This window comes from Ictidomys tridecemlineatus, chromosome 3 (genome assembly GCF_052094955.1).
Source record: "Ictidomys tridecemlineatus isolate mIctTri1 chromosome 3, mIctTri1.hap1, whole genome shotgun sequence".
Classification (NCBI taxonomy): Eukaryota; Metazoa; Chordata; class Mammalia; order Rodentia; family Sciuridae; genus Ictidomys; species Ictidomys tridecemlineatus.
In genome coordinates, this window is record NC_135479.1 from 18,301,694 (window position 1) to 18,318,907 (window position 17,214).

Sequence of the window (17,214 nt, forward strand, 5' to 3'; positions counted from 1 at the left end):
CTATCTGTGACCTCTCCAGCATGGTGGCTTCATGGTAGTCTAACTTCTTACCTGTCAGCTCAGATAAATTGAAGTGGGAGGATTACAAGGAATAAGGCTGAGGCTGCATGGGCTTTCATGACCCAGATGTGGATGTCACATAGTGTCACTTTAACCATATTCAATCAAAGTAGTCCACAATCAAGGCAAGGAGACCAACTGTCAATAGAGGAGTGTCAAAGGACTTGATGTACTAAAGCCAGTTTACTTTTTGACTCCTGGAAGCAGTTTACCCCATATGAATTCTAGATGAAAAAACAAAACAATGTCTCCCTCTTTCTCTGACAAGGAATTGTCAGAGAATTCTACTTCCTGAGATTTCAAGATGCCTGATGCAATGCTTTCCTTGGAGATATGCACATGTGGGGCTGGGGATGTGGCTCAGTTGGTAGAGTGTTTGCCTCGCATGCACAATGCCCTGGGTTCAATCCCCAGCACTGCCAAAAAGAAAAAAGATAGAGAGAGACATGCACATGTACACACACAGACATTCATATCCAAACACACAGGTACAGTTGCATAAGATCTGATGTACATGTGTAACCAAGTTTGTAGCTCTCACCATATCTTAGTTCAGGGATACCAAAAGTCTTTCTTAGTACTTCTTTTTCCAGGAAGTTAATTCAGTTAATTTTTTTTTTTTTTTTTTTTTGGTGCTGGGGATTGAACCCAGGGCCTTGTGCATGTGAGGCAAGCCCTCTACCAAATGAGCTACACCTTCCTCAGTGAACATTATTCCTTCTATTGGTGTAGACAAGGAGATCTGACTCCAGTCAGTCATTGACTGAAAAAGAGGGCATAGATGCAAAACCTGCTAATATTTGACTTTTGACACGTTCTCTGGGTTGTGTGTGTAGGTAACTGTCTCCTGGATCTGATTGGCTCAAGGTAGGATAGAAATGAGATCCTGTATTGAGAGCGGGCAGGAGTGCTGCAGGCCAAGGAAGCCAGCGTGAGATTGAAATTTTGCTGGGGATCAGCTCAAATCCTCACCCTCATCAGCCTTACCACACTCTTCTCCACACTTGTTCTATGTCCCAGGCAGGCTCTCCTCTCCCTGTGGTTCCCTGTGACATGTCCTTCCATTCTTTCAGGTCTGTGCCATGCTGTTCCTTCCAAGTGGAATGTCCCTCTCTCTTCTTTTTTCGTAGCAACTCCCATGTCTACCTTTTGTATCACATGATCATAAAAATGATATGTTTATATGCCCACTGTCCTGAAGAGCAGGGGTCAGAGGCTGGGTTGTAGCTCATTGGTAAAGTGCTTGTTTAGCACACAAGAAGAGTTTAATCCCCAGCACCAGGAGGGGGAAAAAAAGCAGCCATCATACACATTTACTGCCATGTTTCTAGTGCAGGCACAGAACAATGCTCAACACCCACTGGTTGAAGTAGTGGTCGAATGAGCTGCTGTGCTCTCACGTTCAGCAACTACTTCTCTGCACCATTCACCTCTCCCCGGGCCCCTATGAGAAGAAGCAAAAGTCTCAAAAGTTGGGGTAGGAAGTTCAGGCTGGATTCTGGAGGCCCCAGAAAGGCTCTGTGAAGTCTCCCCAAACAGGTGCCGAGCTGCAGAGGTTCAGCCAGCAAACCCACAGTCCCTCACACCTCTAATGGGAAAAGCTGAAGAATTCTGCAAGGTTTTTCCAGCATGGAAAAGGATGTCTTAACATCCCCAGGCCTCAATTGAGTCTATAAATGTCCCTGGTTCTGCTAGTGAGCATTGGGGTCTGTCAGGAATACTTACCTGGGCCTGAACTAGAAGCTTCCTGGAAGGAGATGAGTCTGGTTGCTGAGGAAGGGATAAGTTCAGTTGAAAAAAGAAGTCCCCGGAACTAGTATCTTCACACTTGAATGTGCAAACAAATCCCCTTTGAAACTTGTTAAAGCATAGTTTCTGATTCTGTAGGGTTGAGGTCAGACCAAATATTATGCTTTTCTAGAAAATATTATGCTTTTCTAGTTTCCAAATGATGGTGCTGTCTGAAGGAAGAGATGGGGCACAAAGCTGTTGAAATCACATTCTGAGTAGCAAAGACTTGGAAAACTGGCATTAGGATTCAGAAACATTGCCACCAACCATCAATCGTTAAAAAATGATCAGATGGTGGTGCATGCCTGTAATCCCCACTGCTCAGGAGGCTGAGGCTGAGGCAGGAAGATCATTGAGTTCAAAGCTAGCCTCAGCAAAAGTGAGGCACTAAGCAAATCAGTGAGATTCTATCTCTAAATAAAATACAAAATGAGGCTGGGGATGTGGCTCAGTCTCAGTGGTTGAGCACCCTGAGTTCAATCTCTGGTACAAAAAAAAAAAAATCAGATGATGTGCAAGACTATGGAGAATAAGCTAGCCTAACAAATATCTGGCATAATTTCAAATTCTTATATTTATTTATTTAATTCTGTGACCATGACAGACGTCACTAATAGATCCCAGCACTATTTCCCACTACATCCAAGAGGATGCCTCAGAATCCATCTCCACACAGTACTCTAGACGGCTACCCAATTCATTACAGTTGGCATGAAAAATTACCTCATTTGGTACTTGTGGTATGGTTGTTAAAAGTCTGAAGGCCTTTGCTAGTCTGATGCCCTTGGAACAACACTTCTATGAACTTTAATTTGTTGTAATTAGAGGTGAAGAGAACACTCATTTCAAGTTAATTTGAACATTAACTGATGCTGTGAATCATAGTGTCTGATAGACAGTATTCAATAAATGGTGGTGACCATGCATAGGGGAGAATGTGTTGACTACATGATTGAAGGGGAATGTGATTGTGGGGTGGGAAAGAAGAAGGCAAAGGAGGATAAGTTTCAATCTCCTTAAATGTAAGATCCAGATGGCGTTTCACATGCTAGGGGCAGGGAAAGATGGGAAGACTGAGGATGACTGGAGGATTTCCAGCTTTCTGGATGGTGTTGGGCTCCCTACTGGAACTAAAGCTCTTTGGTTGGAAGGAGTGGCACTTGACATGTTGAGAAACCTAAGCTCCTAACTTCTTGTCAAGAAAAACTGAGAGGCTGGGTGTTAGGGTCTGTAAACAAGTCAGGATGGCTCCTGGCAGCCAGACTGCGGCAGCTGGGGTTGTGGCTTAGCCATAGAGTGCTTGCCTAGCATGCATGAGGCACTGGGTTTGATCCTCAGCACCACACATAAAAATAAATAAAGATCTTGTGTCCACCTAAAACAAAAAAATAAAATAAAATAAAGATTATTGATAGTATGTAGTTTTGCATCTATTAAGCAAATTTATTTTAGCGCTTTTTTTTTTTTTTCTTTTTTAGGTGTTAGGAGCTGAATCCAGGGCACGTACTGACCTTCATGTTTAGTGGGGCTTCCTTTTATATGTATGTAATTAAATACAATTTTTGGGGGGGAGTACTGGGGATTGAATCCAGGTTTCCTTAACCACTGAGCCACATCACAGTCCTTTTTATATTTATTTTTTGGAGATAGAATCTTGCTAAGTTGCTTAGGGCCTCATTAATTTGCTGTGGCTGGTCTCCAACTTGCCATCTCCTGCCCCAGCCTCCTTAGCCACTGGGATTATAGGCACACACCATAGCACCTGGCTCTTATTTCAACCTTTCCGATTACCTAAATATATCTCTTGCTTTTTGAGTTCCCCCTTGAATTGGCTCCTTCATTAATTAATGAGTTAAGTGAAATTTTGACATGTTTATTGTGTATTTGGATGAGAATAATTATTCTGCCTTGTAGAAAATTTTTTGTAACATTCTCATTAGCAGCAGTGAAGATTGGGCTAGAGGTGTGCAGAATTCTCCATCGTGACCACATTTTTCCACTTGTTCTTAACACCATCACGTACTGCAGGTTCATAAAGGATTGTCCCCAGTTTTGTTGCTTGTTTGATATGATTCAAACAGATGTAGCATGATTTGATAAGGGAGCAAAAAATACCTTCCCTCTACCTTTCTAAGTTCCTTGACTGGGCTATGAATTAAATGGAACATAAAACAGATTAATGGGGAAAAAATTGTATTTAATTACATACATATAAAAGGAAGTCCCACTAAACATGAAGGTCAGATGATTGAAGTTTATGTAGTACCCTGAACTCCAAAAAAAAAAACGACCTTGGGTTTTTTTGTTTGTTTGTTTGTTTTAAATGGTGCTGGGGATCTAATCCAGTACAAGGCAAGCACTATACCAACTGAGCTATATGCTCAGCCCAATCTTTTTGGGTGAGGACACAAGTGATGGGAGGCTAAGAAGAGGAACTGATGGTAAGTATATGTGGTATTATTATTATTTTTTTTAAATTTATTTTAGTTCTCGGCGGACACAACATCTTTGTTTGTATGTGGTGCTGAGGATCGAACCCGGGCCGCATGCATTCCAGGTGAGCGCACTACTTCTTGAGCCACATCCCCAGCCCCGTATATGTGGTATTATGATGCAGATAAAATCTCTTAGTAAGTACTTAATAAATGCCAGTTAAGCTTATTCATTCATGTGTTGGATCAGTGGATGTGAGTTTTTTAGTAATAAAAGTTATCTCCCAATAGCCCTCTGCCTGATTCAAATATTTTACTAATACAGATTTCCTTCACAGATAGGTTTATTTCATAAAAGTACAGTTTCTCAGAATTACTTCTGTGTCTGTAGTTTCTCCAGAATAAATAGTTCAAAATACGACAAAGAAGTACATTTTGGTATAGCCAGGCATACATTTGTAATCCCAATGACTTGGGAATGTTGAGAAGGAAGATTGCAAATTCAAGGCCAGTCTAAGCAATTTAGCAAAACCCTGTCTCAAACAAAACAGTACATTTTGGGGTAGCACATTTTGATATCCTATAGTCATATTTTGGGGTGGTGTGTTGTGAACTCTAATACTTCCGTATTTGATCTGGGCACAGTCTCAAATATTTGGATGAGTTTGCTTAACAAAATATGTGATAATCCCACAAGAGCCACATAATATGTATCCACTCATTCATTGAACAAACTTGATTGTCAAATGCATGTGGGCAGGAAGAAACTGGATTTATGCAGCTCTAGAGTTTAGCAACTGTCTGATTCATAAGTACCAAATATACATCCTAGGGCTAGGCATTTAACTCATAGGCAGAGTGCTTGCCTAGCATGCAAGAGACCCTGGGTTCAGTTCTAAAAAACTCACATCCACTGATCCAACACATGAATGAATAAGCTTAACTGGCATTTATTAAGTACTTACTATGTGCCAGGCACTATTTCAAGCACTTTGCTTGAATTAGTTTGTTTATTACTCACTCTAGCTGCAAGGAAATTGCAATTCTCATTTACAGATGATGCAAAGAAAGTTTCATTAACTTGTTCAAGGTCAGCAGTTAGCAAGTGGCTGAGGCAGGATTCTAGCCCAGGCAGCTGGTTCCAAAAATCTGATGTTGGACTTTTTTTTTTTTTCTTGGTACCAGGGATTAAACCCAGGGGTACTTAATCACTGAGCCACATCTCATGCCTTCCCCCTTTTTTGAGACAAAGTCTCGCTAAGTTGCTTGGGGACCCCGCTGTTACTGAGGTTGGCCTCGAACTTGTGATCCTCTTGCCTCATTCTCCTGAGCTGCTGGGATTGCAGGCTTGTGCCACTGTGCTGGGCTCTTGGGCATCTTGCTGGCCTCTGAGATATAGAGATAAAAGTCACACCAAACACACCTCAAGGAGGGAACACTTAAGAAAGGAGGTAAATAAGTAACAATGTGATGTGATGTGACAAATAAGAACACATTTGTGGGGACAAAGAGTGTCAGAGGATTGGACAGTGGTAAAGCTCTCTGTGGAGGGGCCATCTGACCTGAGGTAAGTTCTGAGGTGTTGGTAGTTAATATGTAGCCTAGAAGAAGGGAAGGACCTCAGGTCATAGGAAGAGTGTGGTACAAAGCTATGGAGCTTGGTTAGTCTGACAATGTAAGATCCAGATGGCGTGTCATGTGCTAAGGGAGGGAATGTCTGGATGCTCCCTGGAGGCCTGGTAGGATTTCTTTTCCCTTTCTTTCCTTCCTTCCTTCCTTTCTTTCATTCATTTTTGGGGCGAAAGTAGTGCTGGGGACTGAACTCAGGGGCACATGACCACTGAGCCACATCCCCGGCCTTGTTTTTGTATTTTATTTAAAGACAGGGTCTCACTGAGTGGCTTAGTGCCTCACCATTGCTGAGGCTGGCTTTGAACTTGTGATTCTCCTGTCTCAGCCTCCTGAGCCACTTCCCAGTGGCTTACAGGTTTGCGCCACCAGGCCCGGCTTCTTTCATTCTTTCTATGCTAGAGATTGAACCCAGGGCCTCCTGCCTGCTAGGTAAGAGCTGAATCCTCCAGCCTGGTCTGGCCTGGCAGAATTTGAAGCAAGGGTTTTATGAGCTCAGACTCCACACTGTGCCCTCAACCCCCTTGGCACAGGACACTAAACCCTGTACACAGAATTCTCTACAAGCCACATCTACCCCAGAGAGTTCCTAGGGAGGACTAGACCAGAGAGAAATGCTAATTGAATTTGGGACACACCCAGTGCCACATGGGAACAATGACTGGGAATCCTCTCTCCAGCCTTCCCACCCAAGTTCCCACTGTCCCCACCAGCCACAGCCTGTCCACTCTCTTCTGTCACATTTCCCCAGGAGGCCTGAGATAAGAATACCCACCTCCCTTCCTGAATCCTTTCCTGCCACCCTTGATTCTACTAACCTAAGCAGCTGCAGAATCTGGCTCACTCAAGCCCCAGGGAGAGGAAGGTAAATGGGGAGACAGGAATTTGCTGGGGGAGCCATGGCTTTGGTCTGTACCCTCCCCTTCCACAGGGCTGAAGTGGTGATTAGTTGGTTAATTATATACAAGCCATTTCCGATTGGCATAAGCCCACCCACCCACAGAGCCTGCCCAGAAGGCAGGAAGACCTGGCCCAGGGTCAGAAGCTGGGGTGTCAGCTACTTTGGGGGTCGGGTGGTACTGACCCCTGCCATGGTGGAAGGGAACGTGATTGTCTTCCCCTCTCAGATCTTCTCCTCTCTCCCTCGTCTAGGTCTCCTTCATATCTTTTCTATCCTCCCTTTTGCTTGCCCCCATACAAGTCCCTTTCCCTCCCTTTCCTCCCTGTAGGTTTGGAATGAAATCACGGGGCTCTGAGTTCCGCACTAGGCCCCTACATAAACACTCTGATTGGGGCTAATTATAAGGGCCAGGTTGGGAGGCTGGAGCCTTGAGAAAGCTTTGGCGTCCAAACAAAGGGCCCAGGACTCAGCCCCCAGCCTGGGCCCGCTCCTCTCCAGCCCTCACTGGCAATGAGGCGAGGGCTTCCTGGGCCCCTGGCAAACCCAACAGTCCCCGAGCTTATTCCCTGTCCCAAGTCACTTCTTGTTCATCTTGTTGCTTTGCCTCAGTCCTTTAGGGACTCAAATTCTGGGGCCATCCCAGATGGCTTAGAGGAGCCACAAGACTGCAGGGGAAGGCAAGGCAGCTGGGGAGGCCTCTCTGGCTGTGGGGCTAGGGATGGGCAGGAGGGGCAGGGGGAGGTGCAGGGGAAGCCAGCTGTGACAGTCCTAGCCCTAATTAGCCAGCTTCAAAGCCTGTTGGTGAGGCCCACCAGCGTGTGCGTCTGGTCACTCAGGCGAGTAAGACATTTCTGTCCTAATCAGAGGAAAAAGAGGGAGACAAATGCTGCCTACCACCACCCTGAGGAGATTTGAGACCCTGGGCTGGCATCCAGAGTCAGGGAAAAAACTTGGGAACACAGGAAACATTCTACTCTGTTAAAACTGCTGGTTACAATAGGTTACAAAGCCCTCAAAAAAAAAAAAAAAAGTATCCTTTGATCCAGTGATTCTGCTTTTCAGGAATTTATCCTAAGTAGTTGGAAAACTGCTAGAATTTATTTACTTATTTGTTTTGTGGTACCGGGGGTTGAACCCAGAGGTATCTACCACTAAGCCACATCCCTAGCCCCCATTTTCTTTTTCTTTCTTTTCCTATTATTATTATTATTAGTAATAGTAGTAGTAGTAGTAGTAGTAGTAGCAGTAGTAATAGTAGTAGTAGTACTGGGGATTGAACTCGGGAAAAATTTATCTCTGAGCTTCATCCCCCAAATTTTGAGACAGGGTACTGTTAAGTTGCTTGGGTTGGCCTCAGACTTGTGATCCTCCTGCCTCAGCCTCGTGGGTCACTGGATATGGTTGCTACAATTTATTGAACTTCTATGCACTGGTTCTGTCTGTGCAGGGCCCAACTTAATCCTCACCACAATCTTTTTTTAAAAAAAATATTTTTATTAGTTATTGATAGATCTTTATTTTATTTATTTATGTATATGTGGTGCTGAGGATCCAAACCCAGTGCCTCACACATGGTAGGCAAGTGCTCTACCACTGAGCCACAACCCCAGCCTCCTCACCACAATCTTGCCTGGCAGGTACCAATGAGGTCTTGGGACTCAGAGATTAGGAAATTTGCACAAGTGCTTCCTGCAGGTCCTGCCTCATGCCCAGGCTCTCTCCAAATATGGTTGGTTTATCTGGCTCTGTATTCCTCTTTTTTCTCCCCCTCAGGCACAAATGCATTGCACATTCATTCCATCCTGTTGCATCTTGATAATTTGTTACCTGAGTGAGGAATATGATTCCATTGAGTGAATAATCTGGCTTAGGGATGATCTTTGTTTTTTTTTTAGTCACAATAGTTTCCTCTCTGATCCCCTTTTTGTCACAGAGGTAATTAGAAACTGTGGGACTAGCTTGGGGGTCAGAGTAGGTGGGGAGAAGGTACAGCCAAGTGGTACAGAAGCTTCCTAAACTTTTATGCAAAATAATGTGTTCATGTGAATCTGGCCTTTTTAAAAATTAAAAAAATATACTTATTATATTTTAGTTGTAGTTGGACACAAACCCTTTATTTCATTTATTTATTTATTTTTATATGGTGCTGAGGATCGAACCCAGGGCCTAGCATGTGCTAGGGGAGTGCTCTACCGCTGAGCCACAATCCCAGCCCCTCCTCCTTTAATTGCAGTTAGAGTTCCAAAGCTATTTCAGATTCCAGAAAGTCAGGGGCCCCCAAAGTTTAAATTTAGAGATGAGAAAGGTGATCTAGAGGAAGGATGCTGCTCCAGTGGGCAGAGACTACAGAAGGGAAAACTCATCTCTGAAGTGGCAGGAGCTCAGGCTGGGCTTCCCAAATGTGTGCACCACAGCACCCAGGACAACTCTTCCAGAATCCAGCCCAAATCAGGATTCCAATGCCCTTAATCATCATCATCATCATCATCATCATCTAGAAGTTGGCAGCTTCTAGAATAATCTAAAAGTTGGCATCTCCAGGTCCCACTGAGGCAACACCAGAATTCATTTTGGGGGGGATATACAGAAGAATTTTGTCTTGGAAAATTTTGGGGGCTCATTCTGAACTGGATCTTAAAGGATCCTCTAAAAGGACAAAGAATTTTTAACAATAGAAAACTTTTCAGGAGGGAAGACTGGGGTTTGGGGTAGGAAAAGCAAAAGTCAGATCAATAAGGGGGAGTCTGAATAACTATCTGAACTAGATAGCTGGCTTGTGGGATGGGGGTGAGTGTGGAAGAACAGGTAAAAAGCACCTGCCCAGGGCCTCAAGTGGGGGGAGTCCCTCCTTAGCCCTCACTCTCCACCTAACACAAAACCTCACTCTCCCAGAAGGAGGAATCAATCCACTTAGGATGTGGAAACCAGTTCCTATCTATCCTGAGACCTATAGAAAATCTACAAAAGCGGACCTCTAGGCCCTGGGTTTTAACTGTGTTTTCCAAACAATGGGGTAGAGACCCCACTCTCCTGGTGCAGCATTGAGTTCAGAAGGTTTACCTTTGGTTTTCCCTCCAAGACCCTTTCTCCTCTCCCCAGCCTAAATTTCCCACACTGTGGTCTAAAGCTACCCTTCCTCCAAATTATCTTATCAAAGAAACTGGTGTGAGGTGATGGGAGGGTTCCCCCACTGCTTTCTATAAGCTAATTCAGGCCATGACTTCCCCCTTAGAGAAGAAAAAGGCATCTTCAAGATCTGTTCTTTCCAAAAGAGGCAATTATCTTATAATTCATCTTCTTCTCCAGTCATAAAACCTATTTTGTCAGTTTTCTTAGACCCTGTTCTACATTGGCAGGAGACCTTGAGGTAGGATGTGGGGGCAGAGGCAAGAAAGAAGAACCATCTCTACCCCAGTTCTTTCCTTCCCACCACCCCCTGCTCTGGAAAGGAAAGGGTGATTGTTACTAGTCCACCATCTCTTCCTGCCATCAGTGTGAAGATCCAGGACAAACGTACCCAAAGCAAACAGAGCTAAGACCCTGGGGGATTTAGGGGTGGGGGAAGCTCTCCCAAAGTCTTCAACAGAGACCAGAGGTTAGGAAATTATCAGGGCTTCTCTTCCCATTGGGCTCAGTCCCCAGCACAGCAAAATCCTATCCAATTCCCCAAGCTCTTACCATTATTACCAGGAAAGACACTCAACAATTTGTTTGTAATTAAACGCTTTCCTTCAGCCTTTGGGAGGGGGGGTTCCTTTAGACTTGGAACAAATGGAGCACAGGAGTGGTGACACCTCCCCCTGCCCACCATCATTAAGGGAACCTCATGTTTAGCCTTCACACTCATTAGCAATTGATAAAAACTGAATTTGAACTAGCCACTGGCACAAATGATTTTGGCGAGGGAGACTATGTATTTTTTTGGGGGGATCTATTGAAATCCCTAGACTTCATACAATTCCAAACAAAGCCCCACATGACTTCAATTACCACCAAACATTTCCAGTTTCCCTCCCCCAACATAAACTAACATATACAAACATTTTGAAGCAGGGGTTCCAAATACTTTCTCCCTTGTCCCAAAGTCAGCCAACAAAAGATGATAAGGTACCTTTCTTCCCATAACCATTTAGCTAAAAAAAACAAAACCTAGATCTTGGGCTCAAAGCCCACTTCTCTGCCCCACCCCCAATTAACTAGGTGAGGGAGACAGGGAAGGAGGAGGGAGGTGTGGTTTGGTTAAACTAATAAAATGTTACAACCCTGTTAAATACAATTAAAGGGCTAGATCTCTTGAAGATAATTAAATGCACTTTATTATTATGATTATTAGCTTTTAATTTGCACTATTATCAAGACACATGAGATGGCAAAAAAATGAGTTACGTGGCATAATTGTCTTCAAATCAATCCTTTGGAATTAAAATTCTAAAATATTCCAAATAGTTGAGGAAATTGATGTGTGTTGGAAACTGGAATTCTCATACCAGCAGTCAAAGATATTTTATACATCACTTCTCAGGCAGCTAACTTAAGAAAAGTCTTGACTTTTATTTGGGAGGGGGTAGGAGGAAGATAAGAAACATCTGTTATAAACATTCTATCAATCTTGTGATATAGAATGTCCAGTAAACACTCAACCCCACCCCCACAGCCACAAAGAGCCTGCCCACAGCCTTCTAAAGCAAAGATACCCCCTTTTTTTTTCTTTTTTTTGGACAAGTTTTAAAAGAAACCAGTCTTTTGTCAAAAAGAAAACTAGGAATCCCATCCCATCAGTCCACCCGTTCCCTCCCCCCAACCCAACCCATTTTTATTGCTTTGTGGAAATAAAAAAGAGAAAAATAGCTCCCAACAACAAAACAAAACAAACAAAAAAACCACATACATAAACCAACCTGCAGTCTGCTAACCTGAATACCAGTTTTTTGGTTGGGGGCCAGCAGACCACCAGGAAATAAGGGGAAGGCTGCAAAATCTCAAAACCCCAGAATTTGCAAATAAATGTTCAAAGGCTCATGGTACCTCTAAAAATTCAGGCAGAGGATCAGAACTCGAAGTGGTTTGTGTATGTGTGTGTGTGTGTGTGTGTGTGTGTGTAGTGGGGGGACGGTTAAAACAGTCCACAAAGCATATTCTGCCTATTTTGGACGCTTAGGGTAGCGAGTGGAAACGAAGAAAAGTCAAAGACAGAAAGATCTTCCTGCCTGCAGGGGAGTGGGCCAGGGCGGTGGAGGCCATACCTCCCCAGATCCCCGCCCTCTCCCCCACACCATCCTCGGGTTTTTTTTTGTTTTTTTTTTCCACGTCTTCATCTCGGCTGGGAAGTTTCCAAATATCTAGTGAAGGAGTCAGGACAAATGAAGAGGGAAAGAAAAGAAGGAAAAATAAAACGAAATAAAGACGAATCCAAATCTTTTCAAAAATAATCCAACAGCTTCCACAGGCCCAGCGTCAGCGAGGAGGCTCGCAAATTTGGCTTTTATAGAAGTTGAATGGAACTAACTCCCAACTTCTCACAGCCAACAAAAACAGCGCTCAGGCTAGGTGCCTCTCCCAGCAGGCCCAGCCCTGCCAAATCACCAAAAATTTTGAACCAGAGTACATACCGGGCGGCTTTAAAAGGGCACTTAAGAAAGGAGAGACCTCCCCCAGGTTCCCACCCCAATCTTCAGCCTTGGCGCCGGCTCCATTCTTTTTTTTTTTTCTTCTCCTTTTTTTTCTTTTAAATAGAAAATATATAATTAATTTACAAAGACTATTTACAGTTTTAATTACAAACCTGGTGGGGGTGTTGGGCAGAGTTCTCTTTAAAAAGCGACCTAGAAAAGAAATGGTTTCGATTGTTCTTTATTTAAAAAAAATAAAATAGGAGTCCGTAGGGAGCCCTCCCCCCGCCTCGCTGCAGAAGGAAAGCACAGTGCCATCCCATCCCGGAGGTGCAGGGTAGCCGCGCGCCCTCGCTCACACGGTGGTTTCGCCATGTCGGCTGTTGGTGAGACGCGTGTAGAACTTCCTCCACGAATGTAGAGTCTTGCCAGACCAGATCCAGAAGCCCGACGTGATGCCCACGATGAGCGTCATGAGGTATTTAATCATGTAGACCGTGAAGTCGGGTGACATGCGCGGCGTGTAGTGCGCCGGGCACGGGATGGCCAAGCTCTTGCAGTGCTGGCTCACCCACGAGCGCTCCCAGTGCTCGCGGAAGGCCTGCTCGTAGAAGTAGCAGGCTATGACGATGGTGGCTGGCACCGTGTAGAGCACAGAGAAGACGCCGATGCGCACCATGAGCCGCTCCAGCTTCTCCGTCTTGGTGCCATCGTGCTTCATGATGGTGCGGATGCGGAAGAGCGACACGAAGCCGGCCAGGAGGAAGGATGTGCCAATGAACAGGTACACGAAGAGCGGTGCCAGCACGAAGCCCCGCAGCGGGTCCAAGCTATTGAGGCCCACGAAACACACGCCGCTCAGCAGGTCGCCGTCGATCTGGCCCATAGCCAAGATGGTGATGGTCTTGACGGCCGGCACGGCCCAGGCCGCCAGGTGGAAGTACTGCGAGTTGGCTTCTATGGCCTCGTGGCCCCACTTCATGCCCGCTGCCAGGAACCAGGTAAGCGACAGGATGACCCACCAGATGGAGCTGGCCATACTGAAGAAATAAAGCATCATGAAGAGGATGGTGCAGCCCTCCTTCTTAGTGCCCTGCACCACCGTGCGGTAACCGTCTTCAGAGAAGCGCTCGTTGCATACCACACGCTCCTGGAGGACGAAGCCTGCGATATAGGCCACCGACACCATAGTGTAGCAGCCCGACAGAAAAATGATAGGGCGCTCTGGATAGCGGAAGCGCTGCATGTCCACCAGGTAAGTGGTGACAGTAAAGAAGGTGGAGGCACAACACAGCACCGACCAAGTGAGGATCCAGAGGCGTGCGAAACGCGTCTCCTCTTGCGAGAAGAACATGGAGCCGTCGGGCCGCGCGGGTTCGCAGGGAGCAGCACAATCGCGCTCACCCAGAAACTTGTAGCTGAGATAAGACGGCACCTTGAGCACACGCGGGCAGTGGAAAGGGTGCTCCAGCGTGGCGTAGCGCGGGGGCGCGCCGCCTCCGCCGGGGCCTCCCGGGGTGCCACCAGCGCCAGGCTGCAGACCCGGCGGCGGCGCGGTGGTGAGCAACGCTGGCGCTCCGTCTTCGGAATGGTTTTGGCCCACGCAGATCTGCTCCGCGCCATGGCGCGGGAAGTGCTCGCAGCGCAGACGCTCGGGCCACTGGAAACCGAACTTGTTCATGAGCGCCTCGCAGCCCTGACGCGCGCGCTCGCAGATAGAACGGCACGGCGGAATGGCCTGCTCCAGTACTGTGCACACGGGTGCGTACATAGAGCATAGAAAGAAGCGCAGCTCGGGAGAGCACTGCACCTTCACCAATGGATAGAACTGGTGCACCTCCAGGCCTGCGTCCTCCTGGTTCGTATGGCCCAGAAGGTTGGGCATGATGGTCTGGTTGTAGGCGATGTCCGTGCACAGCGGGATGGAGATGGGCTGGCAGAAGCCGTGGTCCGGGATGGAGATGCCCTTCTCCCCGTGGAACTGGGCAGGCCCGGCGGCGGGAAGGAGCAGCAGCGGCAGCAGCAGGCTGGGCAGGGCGCTGCGGGGCCGCATGCTGGCCGCCGCCCCCCACCCAGCTCCTGGGCGCCCCCCCGCCCCCGCCCCCAACCCCGAGATCGCGCGCCTTTCCAGCTGCCGCCTAGCTGCGGCCGCCGCCTCCCGCGCCTCTTTGCAAACTTTGCTCGCGGTCGCAGAGTTGGGGAGGCCGGGCGGGGGAGGGGGCGGCGCGCCTGCCCGCTAGCTCGCCGCGGTCGGACTGAGCCGCTGGAGACACGGTGCGCCGCTGCCCTCTCTCCTCCTCTTCCTCCTCCTCTCGCCTCTCAGTTCCCCCTCTCCCCTCCCTTCTCCACGCAGCGACTCCTTTGTGCCTCCTCCAGTCCTCACCTCGGCCTCTCCGATCCCAATTAGTCGGTTTCAAGGGGGCCCCCGCTGGCGGCCCCGCCCTCTCTTCAGCCCCCCAAAAAAGGGATACTTGAAACCGCCCCGTCGAGTTCTAAGCACCATCCCAAAATGTGCTCTCCGCCAATCAGATTTAAACCCAAGGACCAGCCCCGAGGGCTGGATTGGTCCACCACAACATAATGAGATCAGAAACCAGATGCCAACAAAACTTACCCCCCCTCTTTTTGCTTTTTAAAGAGACAAGCTATTATTACATTAAGGGCTATTTGCCCAGCCCGGGATTTCTCCGGAGTCGCCGCGGCCAGATCCGGAGAAACACATTCCCCAGAGCTGCTAGACTCCAGCGTCTCAAAGCTGGATTACTCAGCTTGCTGGGAGCCCAGGCACTTTGCTGGGAGCCCAGGCACTCTGCTGGGTAGGGGTTCTTTAAATCCTTGCCTCCGCCTCCCGCTTCTCAAATCCACCTATTTCAGTCCGATTTTTCTAATCAAATGAAAATTCTCAAGTTGAAAAACTTCTATTAAGGACATTTTTTTTTTGAAACTTGGGGTCGAACCCAGGGCTTTGCGAATGCAAGGCAGACGCTTTGCCACTGAGCTACATCCCAGCTCTATTAAGGACTTCTAACAATTTACAAAGACTTCTCTCAGATTTCTCATGGAGTCCGGGCAAAAGTTTCACTTCACCCTACTCGCAGACCATAAGAGTGCGCCTCGCCCCTCCCCCTACACACACCCTTAAATAACCCTCTGAAAAAATGAGAGCCTGTCTCTTTAAGAGGCTCTTAAAGGGGCCCGGACTCCAGGGCGTAATTGCCCCGCAGCGAGCACAAAGGAGCCCATTATGGTTCTTTGTGTTCGGTGGCACCTCAAAGTGAGAAAACTCAAGAACTCCGAGGCCGGGAGCTAGAGGGTTGGGGGTTGGGGAGCCCGAGGTGAAGGAGAATGGCCGGGAGCTAGCAGCTTCAATCTCCCCCTTCTTCCGAGGCAAATCTTAATTATGCTAAGTAAAGTTTAGTTGCCATAAGGAGAAGGTCTTAATCGAAAGTTAATGGTTGGGGGTGGGGGATGATGGGCAGTTTTGAGTGAAGAAACGACTCTCTTAGGTCTGGCGAACGTTTGGGGGAATTTTCCTTCTCCCTCCCCACCTCTGCTCCGCCTCCGAAAAGCTTCCAGAGTTCGTCTCCAGAGAGAAAGGGGAGTTTTACCCGAACCTTAAGTGATTCCGCAACAGAAAGGGGTGGCGTGTGTCACTAGGGAGGAGGCTGGAGGCCGGGGGTTGGGGGCTGGGGAGGATTATTCCCTCCTCCCTCTCACCTGGTTGGGGGGTGGGAGGTGGCCAGGAGGCTAGCTTCTAGTTTGCATTGCTCCCCACTTCTAGGATTTTAAGTTTGAGAGGAAAGTCTGGGGCCGAGAGGGGAATTTGCATATAAATCTCTTGGGTCTAGTACTGAATGATGGATCAATTATTTCTGTTGTCTGTCGGAAGGAAAGGGAAGGGGGAATTTAAAAGAAGAAAGAAAATTGAGTTTAGAAAGCCCCTTTGCTTCTTAGTATGGGCCAAATCCTCCCAGCCTGGAAAGCTGTTTCCTGTTCCAATCTAGAAAAAGATTGCTTAAAAAAAAAAAAAAGAAAAAAAGAAAGAAAAGAAGAGAGGGGTGGGGAGAAGAAAAGAAAACTATAAGGAGATGGATGGATAAAAAGAGAGCTGGATTTCACAGAATATATTATTTTTTCTTCATCAATATAAAGATTTTAAGGTTCTTTACAACCTGAAAATACCTCTTATTGTATGCTGAAGAAGATTATTTTTTTCCTCCTCTAGAGTGTTTTCCTCCAAAATTAAAGGCATAGGACTTTTCACTGTGCATTTCACCCGCTCATCCTGTCATTCTGTGCTCTACAGCAGTCTGGAGATGGAAAAGTTGGAATTTCTTTGCTCCACAGAGCCCAGTCCAAGCCTGGGTTGCTGATTCTTCAGACCTCCCTGTCTAGTTTGCTTCACTGCATCTTTACAGCTGGTACCATGCCTTGGAGCTGAGCCCTGGAAACAAAAATGATTAAGACAGGCTCCTTCACCCCACTCACTAAGCTCACAGTTTGATATGAAATTGAAAACAAGCCTCCAATGTGAGCTCAGCATCTCCAATTTCCTACCATGACAAACTGGTTTTCCTGCCATAGGGCCAGGCCTAAGTGACAGTTTTCATTTCCCTGACCACCTCAGGCAGAGGGAGAGCTGGAGCTGGAAAATGGAAATCAAGGACTTTCTTTTCTTTTCTTTCTTTTTTTTTTTTTTTTTCCCCTTTCTGGTACTGGGGATTAAACTGGACTACATCCCCAATCTGTTTTATGTATTTATTTTTTAAATTTTGAGACAGGGTCTCCCTAA

The 17,214-nt window shown here is 46.7% G+C and overlaps 1 protein-coding gene and 1 non-coding gene across 2 annotated transcripts; one reads left to right on the plus strand and one right to left on the minus strand.

Annotated features, from left to right (window-relative positions):
- The first annotated feature begins 409 nt into the window (after positions 1-409).
- Positions 410-482, plus strand: Trnaa-cgc (transfer RNA alanine (anticodon CGC)). Its single transcript has one exon. It is a non-coding gene; the product is annotated as a tRNA-Ala (tRNA).
- A 12,165-nt stretch (positions 483-12,647) lies between these two features.
- Fzd2 (frizzled class receptor 2) lies at positions 12,648-14,943 on the minus strand. Its single transcript, XM_078041973.1, has one exon. The coding sequence runs from the start codon at positions 14,473-14,475 to the stop codon at positions 12,778-12,780; it is 1,698 nt and encodes a 565-aa protein (XP_077898099.1). The 5' UTR covers positions 14,476-14,943; the 3' UTR covers positions 12,648-12,777.
- Between the last annotated feature and the right edge of the window lie 2,271 nt (positions 14,944-17,214).

Coding starts and splice junctions, on each gene's coding strand:
- Fzd2 (XM_078041973.1), bottom strand. CDS start 14,475: ATGCGGCCCCGCAGCGCCCTGCCCAGCCTGCTGCTGCCGCTGCTGCTC.